The sequence below is a fragment of the Camelus ferus genome, chromosome 5 (assembly GCF_009834535.1).
Source record: "Camelus ferus isolate YT-003-E chromosome 5, BCGSAC_Cfer_1.0, whole genome shotgun sequence".
NCBI classification, from domain to species: domain Eukaryota; kingdom Metazoa; phylum Chordata; class Mammalia; order Artiodactyla; family Camelidae; genus Camelus; species Camelus ferus.
In genome coordinates, this window is record NC_045700.1 from 24,526,644 (window position 1) to 24,552,717 (window position 26,074).

At 44.3% G+C, this 26,074-nt stretch overlaps 1 protein-coding gene and 2 long non-coding RNA genes across 13 annotated transcripts in view; 2 read left to right on the forward strand and 1 right to left on the reverse strand.

Annotated features, from left to right (window-relative positions):
* Nucleotides 1-20,309, reverse strand: part of ZEB2 (zinc finger E-box binding homeobox 2) — a 143,260-nt gene extending 122,951 nt beyond the window's left edge. For 2 of the 8 annotated variants that reach the window (XM_032479400.1, XM_032479405.1), the window contains exons 1-2: nucleotides 19,788-20,067; nucleotides 17,119-17,260 (exon numbers count right to left, since the gene is read on the reverse strand). In XM_032479400.1, the coding sequence (XP_032335291.1) occupies nucleotides 17,119-17,191 (73 nt within the window). In that variant the 5' untranslated portion in view covers nucleotides 17,192-17,260; nucleotides 19,788-20,067. Of the gene's footprint in view, nucleotides 1-17,118; nucleotides 17,261-17,452; nucleotides 17,572-18,144; nucleotides 18,272-19,787 lie in introns of those variants that run through there. The other 6 variants (XM_032479404.1, XM_032479407.1, XM_032479402.1 and 3 more) reach the window with 5 other exon arrangements.
* Nucleotides 17,535-22,099, forward strand: LOC116663609. 4 transcript variants are annotated; one of them, XR_004319832.1, is made up of 4 exons: nucleotides 17,535-18,114; nucleotides 19,066-19,326; nucleotides 19,808-19,958; nucleotides 20,063-22,099. It is a non-coding gene; the product is annotated as an uncharacterized LOC116663609 (long non-coding RNA). The 4 variants fall into 4 exon arrangements; XR_004319830.1 differs by lacking the exons at nucleotides 17,535-18,114; nucleotides 19,066-19,326 and adding an exon at nucleotides 18,291-18,426; XR_004319833.1 differs by lacking the exon at nucleotides 17,535-18,114 and having other exon boundaries at nucleotides 18,460-19,330.
* Nucleotides 22,100-23,591: 1,492 nt separating this feature from the next.
* The window catches only part of LOC106730492, a 654,858-nt gene continuing 652,375 nt past the window's right edge, over nucleotides 23,592-26,074 (forward strand). The window contains exons 1-2 of the long non-coding RNA XR_004319837.1: nucleotides 23,592-24,940; nucleotides 25,210-25,367. This is a non-coding gene — a long non-coding RNA (uncharacterized LOC106730492). The remainder of the gene's footprint in view (nucleotides 24,941-25,209; nucleotides 25,368-26,074) is intronic.

Consider the following 26,074-nt stretch of genomic DNA (forward strand, 5'->3'; position numbering starts at 1 on the left):
GTTTTGTTTCCCTGGTATGTTGATTGTAACACAGCACACAAATACAGTAACTGTACAATTTTTTTCTATTGTAATTTAGTAATTGTTTTTGGAAAACCAGTTTGGGAATGAGTGACTTCATCTGTTTACAAATTGATTGATACTGTTCGCTCACTGATTGCTGCAGCGTATATTTTGGTATTGCACAGCCTAGCATAAAATATAATTATAGATGCACAGGCTTTGCAGCACCATTTTGGAATCTGAAAATCAACTGTAACTGAAGTGTGTTTTCCTTGAGCATGCTAGTATCAGTTGGGGCTGATGAAATGATAATCAAAACAATGGGCTTTCCAATTCCACCACTAGTAGAAACTCTTGGTTTCAATCTGATAGTCTAATATGGTAAGTTTATGAATTACTCTGTTCTAGGCCTGGGAGCTGGGGGCTGGCAAGTCTGAAGCTTGCACAACTCACTCAGATCTGTATCGGAAGAAGCATACAAGTGAGGTAAGGAAACAATGATGAAAAAGAAAGAGTCGCTGCTTTGGAGATGGGAAGGATTGTTCCCAACACCCGGGCACAATGCACTGGTGTGCTGTAGCTCCCCACTATCTCATCTCTGCACTGAGATACAATGAGATCACATTCATTCTCCTGACTTGCAGATACCCATCATTAAAGCCCTATCTCAGTGCAGATAAATGCAAAGATCTTATTTACATGAAGCAGAACTTCCTCGCTCGGCTAGGAATGGGGTGGGAGAAAAAGGCAGCCATCAATATCTGTTTATTTTAAAACCAATGCTGACCGGCGGCTGGAAGATCTCTGCTTCCTATTCTCATGTGAATCAGAAATTCCTCCAGGAACGACTTATACTAACATCCCACCCACTCCCGATGTCAGGGACATTCTCAGCCAATGCTCTTCATTGGCCTCCCAGGGCTGGTGTCTCCCTCAAATCATCCAATGAATCACTCTCAAATGTGCTCCCTTGTATGAGCCCTGGGATAGGCCGTTGTTTCTGCTAGCCCAGAAAAAAAGGGGGAAAGGCCATGTAAGCAGTTGTGGTTGTTCAAAGGAAACTATTTACGAGATCTCTTCATCTCCTACTTTGCTTCCTTTTACACTCCATTCCTTAGAAGATCCTAAACTGGGACAGTTCATTAAAAGGTGAGAAGTCATGTTGGTTCCAGCCATGCATTTGTTATAAAACATAGCCAGGATGATGGCTTCATTTAGAGCAATTTACAGAGAGAATGTTATGAGTTAGCACCACACAGCGGATCGTGTTGAGCTGGGGGTTGGGGCAGGAGGACTATTTGGATCCACTTCTATTTGTCTGTCTCCTTCATAAACCATTGCTAACAAAGTTTTCATAGGAAACACCAAACCAATGTCAGAGTTCACTTCATGTATGAAGGAAGAATCTACTCCATCAACATAGATTTCATACTACCCCACTAACATATCATGTATTCTTTTGCCAGGTTGGAGATTTGCTTGCCTAAGTCTCGTTCACACCAATGGGAAAGAACACAAAGGCTCTCACGAAACTCAGAGAATAGGCCAGAGTATCTTATCCATGCTGCCGGCAGGGGTGTCTGTATGATATTATACAAAACTAGCAAGAAAACTTATTCTTGCCTGGTCACTCCAACCTGTATCACTCTTTACGGCTGTGAAAATGATTTGGTATAAATGATATTGAGTAAACTACTACTACTACTGAAAAAAAAAAGGCAATTTATTTCAGTTAGTAAAACTGTCACTGCTAAGAACGCGTTCTTAGGGCAGGTGGAAATGGGTATGTGTTTTACTCTAGAGATTCAATTTCAGATTTTTAGTGCAGTCTCCCTGGTTATTAGCAGCAATATTTCCATGCTGCTGAATATTTCTCTCTCCTTTGCCATCTTCCTCGTAACACGCTCCGGAAAGATGCTGTTTTGTGAATGGAGGTAAACACCTCGGATATCTCCAATTACAACCTCTTTACATAATGAAAAGGGAGCGTTCTGGCGATAGACCTAAATTTTTTTTTTTTCCATAAAGTTGTTGCAGCAATCATGCTTGTTTGGAAGTTTCTAAAAGTGGTAACATCTGTGCTCCTGTTGGGACGAGATGTCATCCCACAACCCTTTCTACGAGCCAGTGTGTCTTTAAGAGAAAATCAAGTACCTGATCCGGGGCCTTAGTCAGTCTGAGCTCCCGTATCTTCACACTCTGACCCACTGCGCGTTCCTTCGGGCAGAGAGCTGCTCCCCATGGCTACCTCCTCAATATAAACTTGCTAACTAATCTCTTAGCAAACACTTGAAGCCAACCTGAGGGAGGAAAGAGAGGCAGAGGGGAAACAAAAGACCCGGCAGAGATAAAGCTCAAGACACATTCGACCGGACACAGGCATCTAAATTTAGCTCTAAACTTAAGTTTTCTGTTGAAGAGCTAGCTGTTGTCTGTGGAACAGGGACTTTTATAACGGCTATTTTATTTTTTAGACTGAATCCTAATTCTGCTGCTGTCTCCTCAAGAGCGCTCACTTTAACAGAAACCCCCTTGATTTCTTTCTTCCTGCCGGTAGCCCTGTCCTTAACCTGACAGGTATTTGTAAATGGTTTCTTTTATAACTGCATATCTTTTTAATAATACATCTTTTTGAAAGTCTACCCAGACTGTGTGCACAGAAGGTAACTTCTCCTCAGGAATTTATGCGAGGATCCACTGTTGGAAATAAATAATGACTTTCAACCAATGATCAAAGAAAAATAAATCTTTTCCCCTAATAAGACTTTTTAAGACTGGAATCCCATTTTTAAATGGATAACAGCTAAGAGGCTACTGGCAATCTGTTTATTTCCAAAGCTGTGTTTTAACGTTGGCTACACAGAAACTGGAGGAGCAAATGAACCCTGGGATCTTCGAAGTTGACGCTTTTAAAATAAAGTTGGTATGTAGTATTTGAAAACATATTGTTCGGAATTTAAGTTTTAATATCTAGGAATAAACCGAGCATTAAATCAAGCAAAACTGTGACAAGGCCAATATGCACATGGACGATGCCAGGAAGGCATCTTCAGCTCTTTGTTCACAGCTTAACAAAACTGTGCCGTCACACCACTTTAGTTCAACAGTGCCTGTCGAATGGGCATCAGCAGATCAGCCAATGCCTGTCATACACAGAGCCTGAAGACGCTTTGAAAGCAAGGGCTTATTCGACCCCCAAGTCTAGTTGGAAAGTGGTGAGGATTTTAAATCATCTAGTAAAGACACCAACACCCCCCCACCTCCAAAGTTAGAAGAAATAAGAAAGGATGACAAAAAATACTGCTTTAAAATAGACATAAAGGAGGGGGAAAAATGCATTCAGGCAAAGGGGGCGCTTTTCATATTTGTTTTCTTTGTAAGAGCAATTATAAAAGTTTTGCAATCATAAGATTTTTCTCAAAGTGACGTTCCCGATAGTGAAATAAAAGTTTAATGTCACTGCTATTTCAAGGTTTTGCCACGTTTTTTTTGGCCTTTAAACGACTGAATAAATGTTCATCCGTTATCAGAATAGGCGGGGTTATTTGACAAAGAGAACTTGCAACCCCGTGTTATTCAAAGGAGTATCTCTTCAAGTGTAATTTTTGCTGCGTGGCTGTTTTTGTTGACAAAAATGCACTAACTTTTGAATTGACAGTCTCCTGAGCTCTGGTCTCTGGGGACTTCTAACCTGCTTCAGAGTAGAAACCCAAGGAAACAAACCTGGTAAAGAGAAGGATTGTTAACTTTCCTTCAAGTTAACAATTAGGGGGGGAAAAAACCCAAACTGCCTTATTTGCCTCCTATAACACTGATCATGAGATTTGGCTTTCAAGCTTTAATAAGTGCTGAGGAGGTGCCTCAGAACTTTCCTCCTGTTTAATTAAGTGTGCCCACTCCTCTTCAGGCATCCAATCAGATTAAACGAGAGTGAACCCCAGGAGCAGGGCTGCTGAGCCCTAGTGGCAAGAATTAGCTGAAGGTGTTCTGAAGCTCTCGACCCTTCAAGTTCCTCCCGGATACATGGCTACTGAGATCCATGCAGGAGTGGAGATTTCCCTTGCACTGAAGTTGAAAAGCTCTCGCTCTCACCCCATCTCCCCCTCTCTCTCTCCGTCGTTCACTCTGCTACTGTCAGTTTGCTGCCTGTACTTTAGCTGTCTCTTTTCCAGTCTCTACCCTGTCAGTTTCTGGCCTGCCAATTTCAACTTGAAGCTTGACTGGGCTGATTTGATGCAAATACCTCCAGGGAAAACCCTGAAACTGATGAACAGTTATGTCAAGTCGATTTTGCACCATCGGGAAAAGGTAACCTCTGCGAGAAAAAAAACAACAAGGTTAAAGAGACAAGGGCTTTTCACGTGTAATACCTCTGCTGCACATCTCGCTCACTGTTTACCATCCCTCAGAAATTGTAACTGTCAGAATTAGTCCTAATTGCAGATGCGAAAGCTGCCATTATAATAAAAACAGAGGCAGTGCAGGCATTAAATGTAGCAGCCTAATTTGTGAGACTACAGAAAAGGTAGAGTAAATGAATATTTCATTACTTTAATTACCAGGGACTACTCTTTTCTTGCTGTCTTATGATAAGTGTTGCTGTAACTAGCAACAGCAAACATCCACTAAAACATAAAGTGCAATAATCGTCCTGCTGTCAGGATCACCGCTTTAAAATACGAGCCGGGGAAAAAATATAATGGTTTATCTATTTCTTAGAGATTGCAGAAGTAGGAGATGGAAATTCATTTAATGTCAGGGGGGAAAAAAACACACACATACACAAAGGCACCAGTAAACAGATTTTAGTCAGAGAATAATGGCTCCAAGAGAGAGGAGGAAAAAATAAAAAACCAGTTGGCTATACATTTGAAGTGTTAGCCCAGAAAGAAAGCTGGAAAGTGAAAAGTAGGAGGTAACAGTGTTTGGACTTTTTAAGGCACAATTTTGTTTTGTGTTGCACAATGTAATTGCTTGAACATTAGAAAATAAAAACTCCAGTGGCTGGGGGGGGGGGGGTGGGGGAAGACAAGAGGAAAGCAAGTGGTTTTCAAATGATTAAGCAAAAGTGGAAAAAGTTCAAGTTGGCAGAAGTTTAGAAGCTCAGTCCATTTCCATTTTAAAAAGACTAGATAAAGTCTGCCAGAAAACGGACTTTGCCTGCAGTTTCGGAGGACTGATTCATAAGATTTGGGGAGTATCAATAATCACTCACCGCTGACACCTTGAAAAGCCCTGGGCATGGCTCTATACATGTCAATTTCAGGTACAGGGGCAGAGCAGGGTGGAGAGGCAGCAGGATGGTGGGAGGTGGGAGGTGGGCCCGGGGGTGGGGGTGTGGTTGAGGAGGTTGCTGAGACTGGTTGAAGCCAGCCTGTCTCTGCATTTATCACTTTGTCCCAGAGGAGGTGTTTGTTCAACATAGCAGTTTGACAGCACAAAAACACTGTGGCCAGAAGCCCTATCAAAGAACCTACTGACACATATCATTTGTGGTCTTGGTTTCACAGGGCAAGGCTACCTCACACTTTATCTGCACAAGTATAAAACTCCACACACTTCTAAGTGTTCAGTATAGTTTAATTCCCTCCCCTTTTCTTTCTTTTAAATACTGTAAACACTACTTTAAAATACCATCTTTATTCAGGACGCCTGAATGCTGTTTTAAAAACCATAATAATTTGCAATCAATTTAGCATAATCTGTGTTAAGGTTGGTAATATTGAAGGAAAAAGAAGGCAAACAGTTTAAAAGCACAGAGCTTGTAATTTATCCTAAATAATACACTTAAAGCTTAGATTAATAGGTGCAAGTAAGTTTTTTAAGTCACGTGCATGGGGAACACTCTTTTCCGTACAATAAATCCTACTAAACAGGAGGCTACATTAATTCTTCACCTCTTCTATTTTTGCTGAAATGTATCTCACTCACAAGCTATAAGACTGTAATGAAAGTTAAAGAGGACAAGTCCGAGAGTTGGGGGTCCTAGGGTGCATTTGTGTGTGTGTGTATGTGCACATGGGCTGTATTTAGTTTTCAAATTCCCATCAGCAGAGCAAAGGCGATGGAAAATCTTTAGAGGACAACCATTTTGCTTAGAGATTTTCCCCTCTTCTTGGGTTTATTTATTACGAAAACATAGTTTACTGAGTTCTTTGTATATAAACCTCACCTCTTAAAACTGAGAAATCTCATGATGTGAAACACTTCCATTGATGGGTTTTGTGTCTAAAATAGAAACTTAGGTACTTCCAAGAATAGGCAAATTACAAAGTTTCTTTGATTACAGTTACTCAGATATATAAAACAATATAAATGCAATTTAAATGAAAAAAAGTGAAAGCTATCTACTACATTTATAGATTACCTGGGCACTAAATTTCTTGAAATTTACTTATTCATTTAAGGGAGGAAAAAAAATCTCAGATCTTAAATAGCATGATATCTTAATCTGTCCATCTATTACTGATCATTTATTTTTGGGAGGTAGTGTTTATCACCAGTCAGGAGTACCTTTCTTTCCTAGAGCTCATTATAAAAAGAAATACAAAACAATACAGAAAGAACAAAAATCACTATATTGTCATATTAGCAACATTAAAGAAGAATCCATTATACTGTTTTATGTTAAAATATGTTTTGCCTTTTTGTCACAGGAAATCACTAATGCCAATTACCTGTTCCCAAAAGAATGCAATCATTTACCTCTGTCACCTGAGATTACTTTAAAATGTTTCTACTTTATCTACTTTAAAAATACACCTTCATAATTTGCTCTTGAGATAAAGTTTGGCAAACTGACCAGTTCTGGGTTTATTGTCTGCTTGAAAAAATATCTTCATTTAAATGGGACTTCAAAATTTTTCACTTTAAAATACTGAAGTTCAGAATTAGGTCTTCTCCAGTTTAGAGTGTGTGTGTGGGTTTTAGTTGAAATAACACACAGCAACCAAGAAAAATGAAGAACGACTAAAAATGGATTACATATAATAGAACATGACATTTAATCCCATAGACTATGGGGAAAATTATCTGTAGTTTTAATTTTATAGTAATGTTTCAAAAATAAAACAAGAAAGAAAGGCAACTTGAATATGTACGCCAACATGTGTGTACTGTCTTTTAATTCTAACAACAACTTCAAATCTTATCCCCTCAACTCAGCTCAGTAAGAGAACTAAATTTGTAAAAACAAAACCAAACAAAACAAAACCAGGAATCATTATGATGATTACATCCCCCAGTTGAAAAATGAAAGCAAAGTTCAATCATCAGATCCTTCTCAAATGCGTCCTCCCCTCCCATCCCTTCTGTGCCCCTGCGGCTTGCTCTTCCAAAGTCTGGTGTTCAGAAGCCCAGAATAATTTCTAACCAAGACCGCAGCCTCCACTGTAATGGACATGGCTTTATTCACTCTCAGACTTCCTTGGGTCACAAACACACAACATCTGATGAGACATTGATCATCCTCCTTCCCTTTTCTCTTTTCAGTCTCCAACTTTCCTGTCAGGAGCCTGAAAAAATATGCGCAGTTACTGTTGCTGAGGGGAGACAAAGTTTAACTTCTGGGTTGGCGATCGGAGAATAATTCATGAGCAGATTTCTAGCAAATGATATGATTTGCTAAATTTTGGTCTTTGATTTATATTTATGTACTCCTGCTACTGGTAAGGTTTTGCCAACCTCAATTAGATCATGAATGAGATCATTTTAATTCAGCCCCCAAACTGTGACCTGACCATGGTCTGAAAGTGTTCAAAAAGTAATTTTAAGCCTCCCTTTGATTTGAAAAGGAATACTGCATGCTTGGTCGTTCATACAAATAACATAAAACTTAATTATTGAATGATTTGGCAGAGGACCTTCCTGCCAAACAACAGTCAATGCCAGCTACTGTGATGCGGGCGCTGCCCGGCCCCCGAGCGCACAGTCCCCTGTATACAGCATTTGTTCATTGTGTCTCAGGGCAAGATGCTTTCAAATAGGATTCACGGATCTGGGAGGCTGGGTGCCACGCGAAGGGGGTACCATATTTATAACTCCAGTTAAAAAATGCTGTCTCACCTAGAAGGGAAGTAGATCTGCGCTGTCAAATCACCAGGAGGCTGTGACAAAGGGAGCTTGCAGCCTGACACACGGTGTAACAACATAGCAAACACCTTTAATTCTGTCATGTCTCATACCCTTTACTTTCTCACACGTTTGTGGCTGCTCAAACGTCGACACCTACACTCTTTTTCGAAACTAAATAAGGCAATCTTATTTAAGCCCCAATGCAACACCTGAAAAGTTATTCTTGTGCCCAGCAAAAAATAACCATTAACTCCTTCCTCTTATAAATGCCTCTCTTGCTTGCTCTGAAATGTCTCAAGTTGGGAACAGCCTGCCTAAGGCCCCTGACTCTTGAGGCTAGCAGGACCTCCCAAGTTCCTAAAGATAGGAAACACTTCCCCCTTGAAAAGATGCGAGGGCTGTGATAATGTCACTGTCCAAGCTGGCCTCTTACAGCTTTTCCAGCTGAAGCCCCTTGCTTTGTCGCAAACTTCTGGTGTCTTTTATAGTAAGGAGAGAGGCCCCAGCTGCTCCATTCCCTCTAGCTACCGTAGTCTAATATTTTAAAAGCTGGAAATGAAAATAGCTTTTCTAAAGATATTTCCTGGAATTTTTAATGTGCTGCCTTGATTCCTTTCTTTCTTTCTTTCTTTCCCTTTTTTTCCCCTTGCCAATTATAAACCACCATTTGGAGGGCTTATGAGCAATGTAAGTCCACCTCATCTAATTAAACCACATTGTTTTAAAAGCTTGAACAGTTTTCATGTCTACAAGACTTGTCTGAATAATAAACTGCTAGAGCCAGAATTCTGAGTGTCTTTGGAGAGCCAGGATTTTATCTGCTGAGTGCAAAGGGCCAGGCACTCAAAGAGTTAAAGAGTGTTCCTGCATTGCTGGGTAGGTTAATATCGCAGCTGCCTGGTAAAGCATTATCCCGGTACCTCACTTAACAAAAGCCTCCTTTTGCAAACAGACTCCCACTTTCCCCCCAAGTGTCCAAAGGTGTTTACTGAAGTAAATCTGCCTAAATCCTTCATTGCTTGGGTCATGGGGGTGGACAGGAGGGGTGGAAGGTGTAGGGATAATCTCTTTTTGTAAATTCTGTAAATCTTCTGGGAAAAAGAAAAAAAAAATCAGGAATCTGTGTCACATGCTCTTGCACAACTTCTAATATCTCTGCTAGTTTTGCTCCTATAAGTGAAATCTGTCCCAATGGCTACCGCAAAGGCCCCCGTTTCCAATTATTCACTCTGCTGTCTGAAGCGGCTGCACCTCCAAAGTTGAGTGTGTGTGTGCATGTGTGTGTGCGTGCGTGTGTGTGCGCGCGCCCACATTATATGCTTAATCTAATTGTTGAAGAAAAGCTGTTGGTATCTTAAAAGTGGTTTCAGAAAGGAAAAAAAAAAACAAGACAGTTTAGGAGCAAGATAATGCAGCTGAAAAGTTGTCACGAGAGGTTTCTGCTCTTGCTGTGGTCTCATTCCAATACCATTAACTGCATGTTACTTTTGCATGTTGAAAATGGAGGCAAATAACACAGTAAAACCTGACAGGTCCGCCTGCAAGGGTTTAAACAGTTCCCAGCAAGAAGGAGCCCTTTAGGCATAAACTTTCTCTCCCAAGAGAACGTGAATACCACCAACCCCTCCCCTACAAATCTTGAAGCATCCAGTTTGAGATACAAAAAGGCTGTCATCTCACAAATGTTAAACATACTAAAAAAATCTGAAAAAAAAGTATGAAGAAGGTGTGAAAAACGTGGCACTTTACAGCCCTCAAAGCTTTTTAAAATAGAACAACTTTTCCCCCTAAAATTCTTTTCAGAGAATATATATTTTTTTTCCTTTTTGGCTCATTTGAGAGTTTCTTTCTTGGCTTTTTTCCCCTTTCATTTGAAAATATGAATTATCATAAAAAGTCAGGGGGAAAAAATGGAAAAGTCTTTTCCAGTTTTCCTGAAGCTTTATCAGTGCGTTCAGGCTGGGTGTGAGCACGCCTCCCTGTTGCTCGGGGCCAGACACCCATCCCTGAAACCGGACCACGGTCTCGGGAGCCTCTAGCCCTTCTCCCCTCCTGAGTCCCCTCCAGCTTGCTCCGCCCTGCCCCCCCCCCAGGGCCCACACCTCCCGCAGCTGAAGGTAAACAGTAAGAGCCAAATAATGGGCGGCACTCCAGAGTAGGAAGTCCACACACCTGACCCAAGTCTCACAGGCTTCTGGGGGAGAATCTGATCCTTTCCCTGACACTTTCTACCTCAAGTGTTGAGCGGGTGGCCATGAATAGTACAGACATGCCATCTTGTAACACTATATGCCTGTCAGGAGGGACAGGGCCTGGTTGGGCATCAACTATATAAGGCTGGTAACCAGGGAAAGCCCGACAAACAGCCACAAACACCTAAGTTATTTCACTCAGCTACTATCCTCTGCCTCTCTCTCTCCCTCTCTCCCTCTCTCTCTCCCTCTCTCCCTCTTTCTTTTCATCTTGGCTTTCTGTGGCAGAATGCAAATGGAGCCTGCCGGCGGTGAAAGGGCTGAATTGTGATTAAGAAGAAGAAGAGCTCCTTTCTTTGTTCTCCCCTCAGGGGATGTTTACTGGGAGAGACACAGCGGATCAGATATGAAAGGCATTCAGGTCAGCATTGATGTGAGCGAAAGTGAAATCATACCTAAGGCATTCAAAAGACCGCCGTGTCAGGGGTTCAGCTAACGGCACAGCTACTGTGTGTGTCTTCCCGGAGAGGCAAAAATCTTTTCACAGACGGGCGATTTTTTTTTCCTCCCTAATTCCCTTCAAAATTATAAAAGTCCTCCCCCCCCCCCACCGTTTACCTCCCACCAGATGCCACAAGAGTTAGTATTTTCTCTCCTTTATGGACCACACGCGGGATCAGACCAACTTCTAATAACTGTATTACCTAAATGAACTAGCCAGCCAGGCACCATCTGAGCTGTGAGCCTTTTTTTTTTAAAGCAGGTGTATTCATGTGTGCTACATATATGCATAATATGAAGGGGAGAACTGCGTGAAACAAAAAGCCAAAACACACACGCGTGGATGGGTTTTCCTCACACCTCCCTCAGAGGAAACACAAGACACACACACACGGTATAAAGACAGTACAGAACACCTTAAAACGAAATTCTTTATTTACTTTGTAACTGGGAGTTACACTTTTCCCGAGAGCTCTCACTCTGACACTACTGTCACCCAAGATAAAGGTATTTGGCACATGCAGCTATAAAGGTGAAGACTTCCACACAGTCCACTGATTATTCGTGCTTGCCTTTTCAAAAAGGCTTGATGAAGAAATACTTGGATCTTACTTTTTAAAAGTTTACACTCCCCACAGCCCAAATAGTCATTCAATAGATTTTTCCAAGTGGTAAACCCATGCGGTTGGCATAAACAGAGCTATGTAAATATATACAAAATTCACAAATCACAGCAAACATACAAATAATGAGGAGGTGCCTAGATGTTTCAAGGCTTAAAAATGAAAAGGAAAATCACATTTCATCTTCTGATTGCTGAAGAAAGAAAAGAAATAGGGAGGGGGAACAGAGCTATATTTATTGGTTTTAAATCATCCTTCCCTCTGCTCTGAATTATTTTTTCAACCTTCACGTCTTGGCTAAAAAGCATATTTGGGCTTATGTTAACATCTGCTTTTGTGGTGACATTTAATTCTGTATATTTTCAACTAGTGTTTCTGCATCACAGATTTCCCCCCTTTATCTCTCTGCTCTAAAAAGACAACCAAAGAGCAATCAAAAAGGTGTCTGACTTGGCCATTCAGACAATTGCCCCCTTGTGGGAATGCGGGAATGAATGGTACAGTGGACACCCCAGCACCATTGACGTTATAAACATGTAAATGAAACACATTAGGGCAGACAATCAATTGTCTGTGAGCATTGCAAACCTGCACTCCCTCTCTCTGTGACAGGCACAAAATAGTGTCTACCTTGGGAAGCCACGGGGCTGGAGAGGAAAAGGACAAAGAGTTCTCTTTCACACAGAAGAAAATGCACCTTAAAAGCCTTGGAAGAATGCAGATGACAAAAACCGTTGTAAGGAAAAGAATCTCCCACATCTTGGAATAAACGCGGCACTGCTTAGAGAGCTAGCAACACCCTCCCTGCCTACCTTCAGGGTAGACACACATTTTTTTCCCAGGAAAGATTCTTAACACGGCATTAGGGTCTTTGATAACCTCTTGGAATTCTCTTTACTTTGAGTAAATTAAGCAAGCAGGAAAGGAAACATCTGAAACATACGACATAGCAATTTGGTAGGGAACGTTAATCTTGGCTTTATTCATATTTGGAAATAAATGCTTAAAGGCGAGAATTTATCTTTATGTGGCAACAGAGAAATAACGTAAAGTTTAAAATCCTTAGCCCACCCTCACCCCTGGTGGACAGTCACGCTATGGGTACCAGCAGGCTGGTGGCTCTGCTACGAAGGAAGGCATGTTTCTACCCCAATTGACTTAGTTTTTCCAAACCGAAATAAAACAAATATAGATCAGTCTAGATACATAGCCCCCAGCCTCCTGTGTGTGCAGCGTGACAAAACTTGCAGAAGCTCTCTACAGAGAGAAAAGGATGGAGATGAATATCTTTGGAGTGCCCTTCGAGCTGGTACCTGTCACACAAACTGCCTCTGAGTGCTTTGAGAGGCAGCAAAAAAGCCTCCTTATAACCTCATCAACTTTATAAGAAAGCTACTGGCAAAAGATTTCCACACTTGCAAGGATCACCAAGTCTGAACCGGCTGCAGTCCAAAGGAAACTTCCCTGTCTCAGAGTGTACTGAGGGGCTCTGACTCAAGGCTGCCCCATCCCAACTTCACCTCTCAGAGAGGAAAACCAGGATCTACCTCCTTAAGAAGGGGCTGCTTGCATTTCTTTTCCTTTCAATTTAAGCATCTCTGAGATGGGACCCACTTCTCTGTCCTCCATTGCCCCTAAGCATCACCACCAGCACTTCCACTCCCTTTCAGGAAGTGGTTAAGGGAGTGAGGGCTTATCTTAAACAGGGATCATCATTTCTGCTCATCTTATTGTTTCTGCTCTAGGATCCAAAGCCCTGAAAACATCCAACTTTATCCCTTTTCTTTCCCACTGAAAATCAGAGACCAAAGGCAAACGTTTATAAAAAAAATTCTCCCCCATTCCACTGTACAATGCCTACCCCTTCAGCTGAAACTTTGAAGAAAAATCAAATGTAACTTTTATTTCGTCCTTCCTTTTTCTTTTCCCCACCACTCCTAATTCAGTTTTCATTTAAAAGACAACTTCATTCCCTTTTTGAAACAAGCAGTTTCCAGGTTTGATTTTAGTGAAAATGTGCATATGTCTGTGTAATTTTTCAGAGGCTGATGCTGGAAGGCAGTGGGCTGGGGAGGCAGGCCCCTCTTCCCAGTCTCCGCAGGAGGCAGGAGAGTAGCCTGATCACCCCGGGAGCCAATGCCCGAAATCAGGAGCTAAAGCAACAAACTTTGCAAGTTACACCCGGGCTGCGCCAGTGGCAGGCAGCAGCCGGGCATCTCCGGCTCCCAAGTGCTCATTTCTGCCTCGAAGGCTGTGTGCAGATAGTGGGGGTATAATCAGGGGAATGAAAAGGGGGGGTGGGTTTTCCCCCTCCTCTCCAGCTTCAGTGAAAGTATTACAAAGTGAGTCAGGCGACTGAAGATCATCTGACTGAACTTTCTTGAAACCGACACACATTCTTGTCTTCGGGCAACTTGCTTTTTGCCTCCTTCCCCCTCACCCCTCTCCCCCTGTCCTCCTGCACATCTCATTTTCTGGGAAGAGACTTCATCCCTTCCATGTGGGGGAAAGGAGACTGTCCGCTGTGGATTAACTTGGCCCTGGCACTGTCTTTGCCAGGCATCTTGCTAGCCTGAGAATCTTGAATTTTAGATTGTTGTTTCTTTCTTTGTACATTTGTTTTCCTCAAACTGCCTCTTTCTCCTTTGGTTTTTAATAGCTGTATACAGCATTGTCTTCTCACCCATGTTCTTGACCAGCCTTTCCAACACACACATACTGCTTTACACGTTTTATCTCCTCATCACCTTAGTCTGTATATATACTGTTGACTTCATTAAAATTATATAAAGTGCCATTCTAGTTTCCTGGATGACCATCTCTCTCTCTCTTTCTCTCTCTTTTTCCCATGTAGCTTCTACTTCTACGATTAGTATTCCCATTATCCCTTTCCAGGAATTTCTATATGATTTTTGATAAGCATCATCATATTTAGTGTTATCAGCAAAGACACAAGCTCAAAAGTGACATCTTTTCCATGAATCCAGGAAAGAAGAAAAATCCACTCAGTTCAGATAAATCCCAGCAGTTCCCAAAGGGAAAGGCATTGGATATGTGCTTGATGAGAAAGAAAATGAAAAAGAGGGGGGATAAGGAAAAACTCTTCTACCTGCTTCTCAAAACCAGGACACTGCTCAGTCAGATTAAACTCAAAGCCAAACACTGACAAGTAACCAATTCACAGCATGTTTTCCCACAGATTATTGGGAAATAATTATTGCTGTTCAGTGTGCAGGGTCTGGGCTAAATGCCTTTAAAATGTGCAATTCAACTTTCCACTTCCGAGTGTTGAGGCTTCTCCCAAGTTAGTGGCTGAGCGGAGGGGAAATGGTGTCCATGGCTGAGCACCTCCCTGGCACTCCAGTCCACCTGCGAAGCCCCCAGCCAGCCTCCCTCTCTGCCATCCTCCGCCCTGGGGCTCCCAGGAAGCCTGGAGCTCTCTGTTTCCCCAGACCTGGGCTCTGGCCTGACCTCACTGCTGGGGCCAGGCTGGTCAACGGTGGCAGAATCCCGGAGGGGGTTGGAGGAGGCAGACAAGAAGAAACAAATATTTTAAATAGTCTCTCCTGCAAAAGGACACTTCTGGGAACCTTGCTTTAAATCTCATTCTCTTTTCTCTCAAAAAATAACTGTTTAACATAAGGAGAAAAAAAAAACCCACCTCCTTGACACAAAGCTTTTGTTATCCAGTTGATCAGCAACGTGCTTTAGATACTTGTAAGAGGGGGAAAAAAGCCCCACAACAGACATTGATTTTAGAAAATCAATAACCAACATTTAATAAAAGGAACAGAGGAAACACAAGAGAGGAGAGGGGGACATTAGGTGTAATTTTAGGTGTCTACTAAATTACCCAGAGATGGGGAAGGGGAGGTCTCCAGTGTAAGGACCACCTTAAATAATGCCAGACAGTAGAGTGAAGAAAAAATTAAATTAAGAGGGAGAGAGGGAGAGAGAGAGGGAGAGGAAGAGAGAGAGAGAGAGAGAGAGAGAGACTTAAAAAGAGGCAGCCTGACTGGATCTTGGGGAAGCAGCTCGGGATATATTATTGTACTTGTTTTTTGTAATACTAAGCCAAGCAAATAGATCAAAGGCAGCACAAAGGGAAAAGGCAGGATAACATAACGAACAGTTTCTGACTAAAATTCCTCTGTCACTCCCCCATATGGCTCGACACCTCCACCACAACAAGCAAAAGACACACACACACACACACACACACACACACACACACACGAAACCTAGAGAGAGAGAGAGAGAGAGAGAGACACGGAGAGAGAGGGACAGAGAGAAGCATCATTTGTCTCTAATCAAAATTCCCTCGTCTTTGTGTTTCTCTCCCTCCAGCACCCCTCACTGCGCCCCCAGCTGCCCCCTCCCCGCGCCGCGCAGTTCAGGGGCAGGCCGGGGGCGCGCACAATTGTCTTCTCTAGAGGAAAGTTGCTCCAAGTGGGCCCCGGCGGTCCCCCGGAGGCGCGGGCTGGGCTTGCGGGAGGCCGGAGGCCGGGCCGGCGCCGCGTCCCCGCGTCCAGTTCAGGAGCGTCAGCGCGGCCCCGCGCCGGGTGATCAGGCTGAGAGCGAGGGGAGCGAGAAGTTTCCTTTCCCAGTCTTAGCTGGCGCTAGTTCGCTTGTTTGTTTTGGGGGGTTGGTTTTTCTTTTTAAACTCAGTATCCTCCGCAGCTCCCCCCAACACCCTCTCTGGTCCCCAGCTCTCTCCCCTCCCCCAGGCGCCTTCTGCGCTCTTGCCAATCACTTTTCTCTTTTATTCCCACGATTTTGTTCGGGGGTAATATCTAGGGGGTCTCTCTCTCTCTCCTTCTCGCTCTCTTCCTCTCTCTCCCTCTCTCACTCTGATCCTTCTCTGACTCTTTCCAAGATGGACCTACTAAACTGTCACCCGTTTGATCTCCCATCCGCTCTGTGTGTCCCCCTCGCACCCCCGTCTCCTTCCTCCTTCCTGACTCAGCCTGGATAACGGGCTCCTCCTGACCATGTCGAAACTGCCCAGAAAAGTCTCCCTGCGCTCTTCGACTCCGCCAGCCCCCGGCGTGGGGCCAGAACCCGCTGGAAAGGAACCACCCCCCCCCCGAGTCCGCACGGACCCCGCTGGACCCCGCGCGGGGCCAGCCGAGTCCCTCCCACCCCCGGGTCTGGGCGCGCCGGGCCGGGCCCCGCTGCCCGCGGACCGTTACTTGGCGGCGTACGGAGAGGCGGCTAGGCGACTCCGGCAAGAAACTTTAAGCCTTGCGGAGGCACAGCCCGGGGCCCCCTCTCCCGCCCTCTAGGTCCCTCTGCCACCCCCGCCCCCGCCCCGGGATCCTGCGCGACCTGGCGCCCGGGCCCCCGCCCTGCCCTCGCCGGACGCTCCCGCAGCCTGGCCGGGGAGCCGGCGGGCCGGGCGCTCGCGGAGCGGGAGGCGGAGGCGTAGGGAGGGCGGAGGCGGGGGCGCAGGGGGCGGCGGGGGTGGGGGCGCGGGGCCCCGCCGGACCCCAGCGCTAGGAGCCCCCCGGCGCCCGACGCTCACTTTGCCCGACACTTCCCCAACTCCCCCCTGTCCAGTCGCCGCGCGCGCCGGGCTCCGGCGCCGGCCGCGGAGGGAGGCTCGCCCGCGAGCCCTGGGCGCCGCCGCCGCCGCCGCCTCGGTTCCTTTTCCCTTTCCCCCTCCTTCTCCCCGGGTTTGGAGCCGCGGAGTGGCCCGGAAAAGTTTGGTTCGGCCCGTTTCTTACCGTTTTTCCTCCTGGGATTGGCTTGTTTGCGCCTCTTGCACCGGGGGCCATCCGCCATGATCGGCTGCTTCATTGATAAGAGCGGATCAGATGGCAGTTCGCATGGACTCGGCGCCCTGCTTCGGCAGCACGCAGGCTCGATCTAGCAACCAAACACAGCGACAATGTGGGCATCGCCCGCGCCCATTGAAACGCGCGCGGGCCGCCCAGGGGAGCCGGGCCAGGGCTCCGGCGAGCACCCATCCGCGCCCCCCAACGCCAAAGCGAAACTTCGGCGGCCCCCTCCCCGCCCCCCACCCCCAGCCTTGGCCCCGAGGCGCTTTGTGTTTGTTACTGTTTTGTGTGTTGCACCCGCGAGGGGATCAGAGAGACAAGAATTACATCTTCAAAATGAGTCATAACTCCTGACCGTATGAGGGAATGCACACGGCGGTACAGTAAGGCTGCTTGACTCAGGGCTAGGCGGACCCTTTCCTCCGAAAAGTCCTCAGCCCGGCTCGGGAACTTGGGGTGAGGCGAGGCTTTCTTTAGCTCTCATCTTGTCTCACCCCCCAACCCATTCCCCAGAGGAAGCAAGCAAACAAACAAACAAACAACGCGAAACAACCCCCGGATGAAGCACACTCGGGCAAATTGATAATAGTAATTATAGGAAGCCCACTCGTCCCGCGCCCCCTCCCCTCCCCTTTCGGAGTTTATCGAGGCACTGTCTCTTCCTCCCCGCACACCCCCGCCCCCAAATTAAGATTTCCCGTTTTACGCCGCAATAAGAAATATAATTATAAGCCTCTTTGGACACTGTCCCTCTTCCCCCCACCCCCACCTTCGCCACTTTGACAATATTTACTTAAGTATTTCCCCCCACCTCACTCACACACATGCTCCCCCACACTGGTTCCCTTAAATAGTTCCAGTAGAAAATTGTTTTTTCCCCTCAAGAAAGGAAAGAGAAAGTCCAACCGCTACGGCAATACTTTTAAGCTCTGCTAAATGATCGTATCCTTTCTGGCTTCGAAACTTTTGTACCTAAAAATCGAGAGAGGCGCTGCATTTTTTCAGCTGAAACTGTCAAAACTTGGAGAAGGGGAACCTCGGAGGCAGGCAGGAGAGGAGGAGAATCCCGAAACTCTGTGGAGGTTGGGAAGATGCTGTGCCTCGAGGATTAGTTTAAACAGGGGGCTATAAAAGATGTAACAGATGCAAACTGTAACACAAGGGCCATTAACCCTTTCTCTGCCGAGCACACTCAGTCCCCACGCCCCGCACCTATTGTCTCCTGTGTTAGAAGCTTTGCGGAAAACCTGGAAAGTGAGTATCAGTTTCCACACATTTGCTGAGAGGGGTGGGGGGGGGGCAGAGAGAAGGGGAAGTGGATGATTTAGAAAGCACCTTGAATTTAACCTAGGCATAGTGGGAGAATTTTAATTTAAGTTTGACACATTTGGTCATTTCTTGGCTCTCCTATGGATTTGAAATTGTTGGGAAAAATCCTGAAATAAAGAAATGGTCACACAAGTGTCTGGGATGAAACAGCTGGCCTGTCTGTATTCCTGCTGAGACTTACACACGATTGCATATAAATACATGTTTAATAAAGTAAGCTGCTAGTTTTATGAGCATGTGTGTGTGTGAGGGAGAGACAGGGCATTTGTGCTGTAAACTTTATCTTTGCCTGTTATTTCTAACTCTGGAGTTAGTAATCTTGCCTTCATCATTATAGGGGGAGCATGTAAAATATATAAGTAGGTGAGAGATAAACACATTCACGTTAGCCGGGCTCACCACTGTTCCTGGGAACTCCTGCTATCTCTCTCGACTTTTCAGTGCCAAAGTATGGAATGGGATATTTGTGTGTATGTGTCTCCTGTTAAATCCACGTCTATATCACTTTGCCATTTGAAATGCAATTTCAAAACTTATCCTTAATTAAAACCCCTATCCTGACAGCAGTTTTCTTCCCAGCTGTAGTGACCCCCCCCCCCCCACTACTTCGGTAAACGACTCAAGTTCCATGAGGACTTTCACTTCTTTATTTATCATCACAGAAGTGAGGTGTTACTTCACATACATACACACACAAAGAATGAAATAAAGAAATGAAACTCGCTAAGCAGACGAAAACAGGCAACTTTCTGCTTAGAAAACAGCCTTCTCCGGTGGGAAAGGTTGGACTGCCATATCTAAGAGAAAGACTTGCTCCCGAATCTGGTAGGTTTGTATCCACCAAGTTTTGTAATTATTAACAGGTATTTGCCAAGTTTTAATTGCTGAATACAATGAATTGGAACTAGATGTGAAAATAGAGCAGAATCTCTCCCCTTGAAGAGTTTTAATTCCAACCATGTAGTTCTTAATAAAACTTTTCCTAGGCTGAGTAGCAAAAGGCACCTTTGGTTACCTGAATGGACAGGTACAGGGCAAATTATCCGGGGGAGGAAAAAATGAGAGAAAAGGATGGAGAGAAAGGGGGGATTTGAGAGAAATCGCAGTCACTCTTGGGAAAAGCTTGCCGTAAAGGAGCTAAACCCACCTGAAATTCCTACCCACAGACACTCCTTCTCACTTCAGACTCACATTCCCCACTTAAAAGGAGAAAATCATAAAAGGAGGGTGGGGGATGACCATGCCAAAAAGAAATAAAAAGAGAGAAAAGGGGGAAAAAAACCTACCTGCGAAGTCTTGTTTGTAGTTTTGGCCAGAAATGGTGAGAAGAAAAAGCATGAAGAAGCCGCGAAGTGTGGGGGAGAAAAAGGTGGAAGCGAAGAAACAGCTCCCGGAGCAAACTGTACAAAACCTCGCCAAGAGTGTCGGGAGGCAGGACCGTTATTCCTGCGGAGCAGGTTAGAACTGATCTCTTTCGGCCACTCCAGGAAACACAAACCTGGGGACGGACTGACGTGTTACGCCTCTTCTAATGACATTTTTTTCTTTTTCTTTTCTGTAGGAGAGAGAGAGACCCTGAAACACGCGCCACCTATCTTTGTGGGGAGGGATAATTGAAGCGCCCTGAGCGTGAGCATCATGTGAAAACGTGATCGCCAAGTTTCTCTCTGGGAAAGGATCTGGGATAGATTATACCTTGAAGTCTCCGCAAACGCTTTAGTGGAAGAAATGAAATTCCACCTCCCTCCCTTCCTCTCTCCCTCCCTCTCGCCTCCCTCCCTCCCTCCCTCCCTTCTCCACGCCCCCCCCCCCCCCCGTCAAGCCTTTGGCATCATTATCCTCATCACTAAATCCTACAGAGTACAGGGCGGAAAACGGTGCACACCATTCACAGAACTGGAGAACTCTGAGGGGCGAAAGTTAAAGGGAAAGATCCCGGTTCCTCAATACAGATCGCCTCTTCTTATACAGATAGCTCTAATGGCCAGATTTGAAATGCACATTAAGTTGTGTGGATTTCTCAGCACCGCTTCTGGAACTAAAATTTTTGCCCTTTCTGTTATTATTATTGTTATTTTTCTTTTTAGATGCCAGAGCCAGAAAAAAAATGCTTCATGTGAACTGTATTTTAGGGTGTGTGTGTTGGGGGTGTGTGTGTGTGTGTGTGTGTGTGTGTGTGTGTGTGTGTGTGTGTGTGTGTGATGAATTTCTGGATTGGATCCCAATACTGAAAAGCGATTTGGCATTTTTAAAAAGGGTCTCTAAGTAAATTAACATAGAGCACTGAGTTGACCGATCTCTGAATCTCTCTACATCTCACGGAGACCTCACTACAAAGTGAGGGAGTATGTGTAGGGAAGCAGGAGGAAAAGGAGAAAGGCCATAGAGGAACTTAGCAGGGAAGGAAGAACACGATATTAAACGGCATGGGGTCTAAGTTTTGGAGTTTATATTTTTTGATATTGCAATTAAAGTAAAATTAAAAAGAAAAGACTCCACCTTTGCTCTGAAGGGATTGGTTATGTAAATATGGAAGGGATTTCCTGGAGAATACAGCTTTCTACTGTATGGTTAATTAAATAATCACTCAAAAGCTTCCAACGTGACGCTTCTGTCGTAATCCAATCAGGTTACATAGGTCCTAAACAAGAAAGATATTTTCCACATCTGGAAGTCAGCAATTTAGCAAGTACTGCACATTATTAACCAATTCAGAGCCCACTTCCCAGGGGAATTTTTTTTGAAGTTTAAGTGTTCTTAACCAATGCTCTGCTGTTTTGTTAATCAAAAAGCTGGTTTACACTGCACATAATTGGAACTAATATAGAAGTAAATAAAGACAGCCAAATTTGAGGATGCTGAGCACAGGCATTTATCGGAAAAGGAAGAAATCTCTTAGCCTCCAATGGTTCAGGCTCAATTTCTTAAACAACTGTGAGGCTTTTTTTTTTTTTTTTTTTTTTTTTTAAGAGTGAAAGTGCTTGAGAACCTCAGAGCACAAATAAACTTCCAGTCCCACAGCCTTTGGGCTTCCTTGCAAAGGTAAAGGTGGAGGTGTCAAGAAGTCTGAAGAACAGCCTTATGCCAATTTTTCGGCTTTAATATTGTTAATATGTTACAGCGCCCTGTTTTCAGTTTGATGAAATCTGAAATAAATAACACCCTGATCCAACACTAGACTTTAACTTATATTAAGATAAACTGCTTTGAACTGTGCTTTGAATGTGTGCCTAAAGCAAGACTTTGAATGCAAGAGTCACTGGCAATTGCACTCAGAGGAGGGAAAAGCCACCACATGGGTTGCCACATCCACACTCCCAGAGGTGCATGGCTTTGTATTTTGTATGTTTATTTTGGAGGGGGCGGGCAGTAGCCACCCAGCATGACCACAGCCAATTCTTACTTCAGAATGCAAGAAAGTAAATTTTCAGTTGGTTACAGACTCCCCTCTTTCCTACCTTGAGTATTTATTACAATGAAAGTAGTTGGGTAAATTAATCTTGTCCCCCATCCCATTGCAGATTAATTACCTATAGAGTAGCATTGAAGACCATCAGTCTAAAAATTAATAATAAAAAAATTAAAGTTTTCCAACATGGGTCAGGCACAATCTGAATTTTATGTTTTACATTTCTTTTTAATATTATTTATCTATATAAATATGACTTATCAAGTTCCACCTCTGTGATTTATTTCTATTATTAATTTCCTTTTTGCTTCCTCTTCCCACTTTCCTCCACGTTTTTATTTAAAAATTTCCAGCCCAGCTTTCTCTAGAAGCTTGGGTGTCTTGCCTCTGCCATTTCTAGGAAAAAGGTGCCTCTTGCATGGAGTGATTTCAGGCAAGACCCCACCTCAGGAGCCCAGGTAGCCACTGGGAGCTTAGAGCCCAGACACACACTCACTGGTAAAAATCTCAGGTAAGAGGATCCAATCGAATGGCTAACAAATCACTTGTCTTTATCATGTATATTAATGTCAGGATGCTTAGGATCTGAGTTTAAAAAAAAAAAAAAAAAGAGAGAGAAAGAAGTATTTCCATTAAAAACACCTAATCATCTGATTACTCTGGGCTCAGTAATTGTTCAAGTGATAGGACGCAGCCCCAACACTTAGCACTGGGAGTTCCGACGTGCAAGTATTTGATCTGGGGTAAAAAGCAATCTTTCAGGTTTTCATCAAGGTGGTATATTTGGATGGTGGCACGGGAAGCGTCCCCGCGAGGGGTGAGCGCGCCAGTGCCCTCTGCCCTTGCCTGGCACGCCTCTGGCACTCCCCTCCCCATTTGACCGAGGGAGTTCCCACCAAAGCAGAGGCGGTGGGATCGGAGGAAGCCGGAATATAAATTTGTTCCGAACGCTCATTTAGTCCGAGGGCCAGGTCGGGGACAATGGGGATCGTGGGATCAGCGGGATGCAGGAGCGCAGGACGCAGGAAAAGTCGAGAGAGGACTAGGAGCTGCTAGCTTTCGGCTCCTCACATAGCAAAGCAAGTCCTGCAAATGAATCGCTCCTTCCCGGTCTTTCTTCCCCATTAATAATCCATTTCGAGATTAGCGCAGACCAAGGGGATTAAAACAACAGATACATGCAAATGTGAAATAATATTCAAATCTACATTGAAGGGCGAAAATAATTTTTAGGGATTCTTTGAGTAAAACAAACTGCCTCCCTCTGGATTCCCTCCACCCAGGCAACGTGTGAAGATGCACTTTTGTTTTCCAGTTCCCTCCAGCCAGGACTTGGTGCCTGTCCCCCCATTCACCTCTCAGTCTGTCAATTTCCTTAACTTTCACAGCCGCTCCCCCCATTCTCCCCTGCCCCCAGCTCCGTTTGCCGGCCCAGATGCCCGAAGAGATACAATGTTTCTGCCCTTGAACACACAGGCTGCAGAAGGAATTCGAATTTGGCCACAGCTAATGATTTTTTTTAAAAAAGCAAATTCTGTTTATTTTGTACCATGTGGAGAAATTTTTTTAAAAAAGGAATCTATTCTCTTTTTGAAACGGAATTGATCTTTCATCTACAGGGATTATTCCTACCCTGTGTTGTTACGCAGGAGGTGGGCAACTTCTTTTAGAGTTGCAAGCAAAGGGTGATAAGGGGGACCCCTGGATTGGGGGTGTGTGGAGGGGGTGGGGGGCGGCAGGGGTCCAAGCCAAGCCAAACGGTTTTCTCACGTGCAAACTCGCAATCCAATCCATTCGGAGTTGAGCCGAGGATAGGAGGGGAAAGTCTATTAAAAAAAAAAAAAATCAGGAGCATCTCTCTTAGAAGCCCTTTCAAACAAAATCAAAACAGGACCAGAGAATCTCAGACCGTCTCTAACATCCCTGCTGCGAGGCCCGCGGGCTCTGGAATCTCGCACGTCACCTGGCCCCAGCAGGGCGGCCAGCTGAGGGGTTTATTTTATTTTATTTTATTTTATTTTATTTTATTTTTTGAAGTTAAGGCTGAATCTCGGCTTCAGTGCTTTTTGCCAACCTCTCCACTGACAGGAACCAGCAAACTTCAGGACTCAAATGAGCGTCTTAATTTATTGATGCAAAACAGGTCTGCTTGTCGCCCCCATTTCTCGGCGCGCTCTGTCCCCCACGCCCCCAGCTTCGGTCCCTCCATTTGATCTCAGGGTAAGGGCCCGCCGCACAGGCGGAGAAGCACGTGGGGAGGGGGGCTCGGCCCCCGCCCACCCGTCCGTCCTCCCCCAGACCTGTACCCGCCCGGGAACCCCGCGACCCCCGCCCTGCGGCCGGGTCAGCTGACCTGGCTCGCTCCCCGGCTCCCCGCCCGCCGCCTTGTTTCCGGTCCCCGGGGTCCGCGAGCTGCGCACGGAGCGTGAGCGGCCGCGGCCGGGAGGTGATGCTGGGGGCTGATTACCATGAGAAAGGCTGTGCCTGGAAAAGCCTCCTCCACGCGACTGTCAATCTCACTAAGGCGTGGGGGCGGGGGGGGGGGACAGAAAGGGGCCCGGTAGGAGTCACCAGAAAAGTTGGACTAAGTTGGATGCGACGCAGGCCCGAGGAGGTGGCTTTAGTCTCAACTTGGAAGGCTTTGGCGTTAAGGGCGCGGACGCTAGCAGCTCGCCAGAGAATTGAAAACCCCAAATCTTTCCTTCCCTCCCTTCCTCTCTCGTGCCCTCCTTTCAGCCCTCCCTGCCCTTTATCCATATTTTCTTGAAATTCTTCCCCAGTTGCATTTCCTGCATTCTTCTTTCTTTGTATCTGGTATCTCCCTTTTTCTGTCTCCTGTTTTGTTTCTTAGCATCCCTTCTCTCTCGCTCTGATCCTTTTCTGCCTCCTTTATGTGTCCAGATTTATCATTTCGTTTTGAAAACACAATGTTTCATATGTAATTAATCTACCAGCAGGAGGTCAGGGACACCCTGACTAAAATAACTGCCTGGGTCATCAGAGAACAAGTTCCTCAGGTGTCAGTGAAAAGTAAAATTATAATGATAATAATAATAGTAATAAAAATAAATATAAATCTGTGTCTCAGTAATCATAATGGTTTCTTATTCTGAATTGTATCAGCTCAAACTGACTTCGTTTTCCTTAAAAGATATAATCTTCCTGGAAATTCTTTCGAATTAAAGCAATGTGAAAAAATTTTTCACTTACGGTGGTATTTTAGCAGAGCTTAACAGAATTTAGAAGTCACAATAAGTAATTTAAAGAAACTTAAACAGTGCTTTTTCCTTTAATGACAGTTTGGAAAGTGTAAAAAATTCCCAAAGCACCCCTGCCCCACACAAAGATTGATCAATTCTGAGAGAAATATCATGTCCTGTATTTTGCACATGCCAAGCAAATTCACAACTTGAGTTGTTGGGTTGTTTGCTTGGCCAGATCACCTATTACTTAGCAGGTGAGTGAACATGGGGCTGCATATGTTATGAATGTGGCTATGGTTTTGTTTTCCTTTTTTTTTTTTTTTTTTTGTCTTTTATTCATTTTGAGCACATTTGTTGTTCTATTAAAATTCAGAGTTTGTAGTTGTTTGCAATTTTTAAAACTTGTTAGAAGTCAATTGGACATGTATATTAAGCCCTTTTTAGGCCAAGAAAAATAAAGATGCATTAGAAAGATGCCTTTTATGCTTCATAATTATTAATTGACATTTTATGATGAATAATTAATCATTTGAATAATTTTGGTATCTCTGATCTGAAAACATATTTGCATATCTAATACTTGATTTTAACTGTGTTTTTTTTTTAAAAAAATCATTCTCTCAGGACGAAGAAACAAAATAACGTTTTAATGTAAAATTTCTCTTCGACATTTGTAAAACTTTATTGAGTTGTACTATTCTTTCTAGATATCCATAAAACTTCTCAATAATTTGTAAATCATTTATTTAGCAATCCCATAGAAACATGTGACAGAACTACAGTTAATTAAGAAAAATAATACCCATTGTAAAATCAAGTCACTCCCCTTCCCAAATGCAGAGATGTGCACTCATTATGCACCATTTTTTTTCTTATTGGAATTTGGACATTGATCTTTTTGCTTATGTCTGTTTACACAGGTGACCTTTTTGGTTATGTCTATTTCACAGGTCAAAAAGTT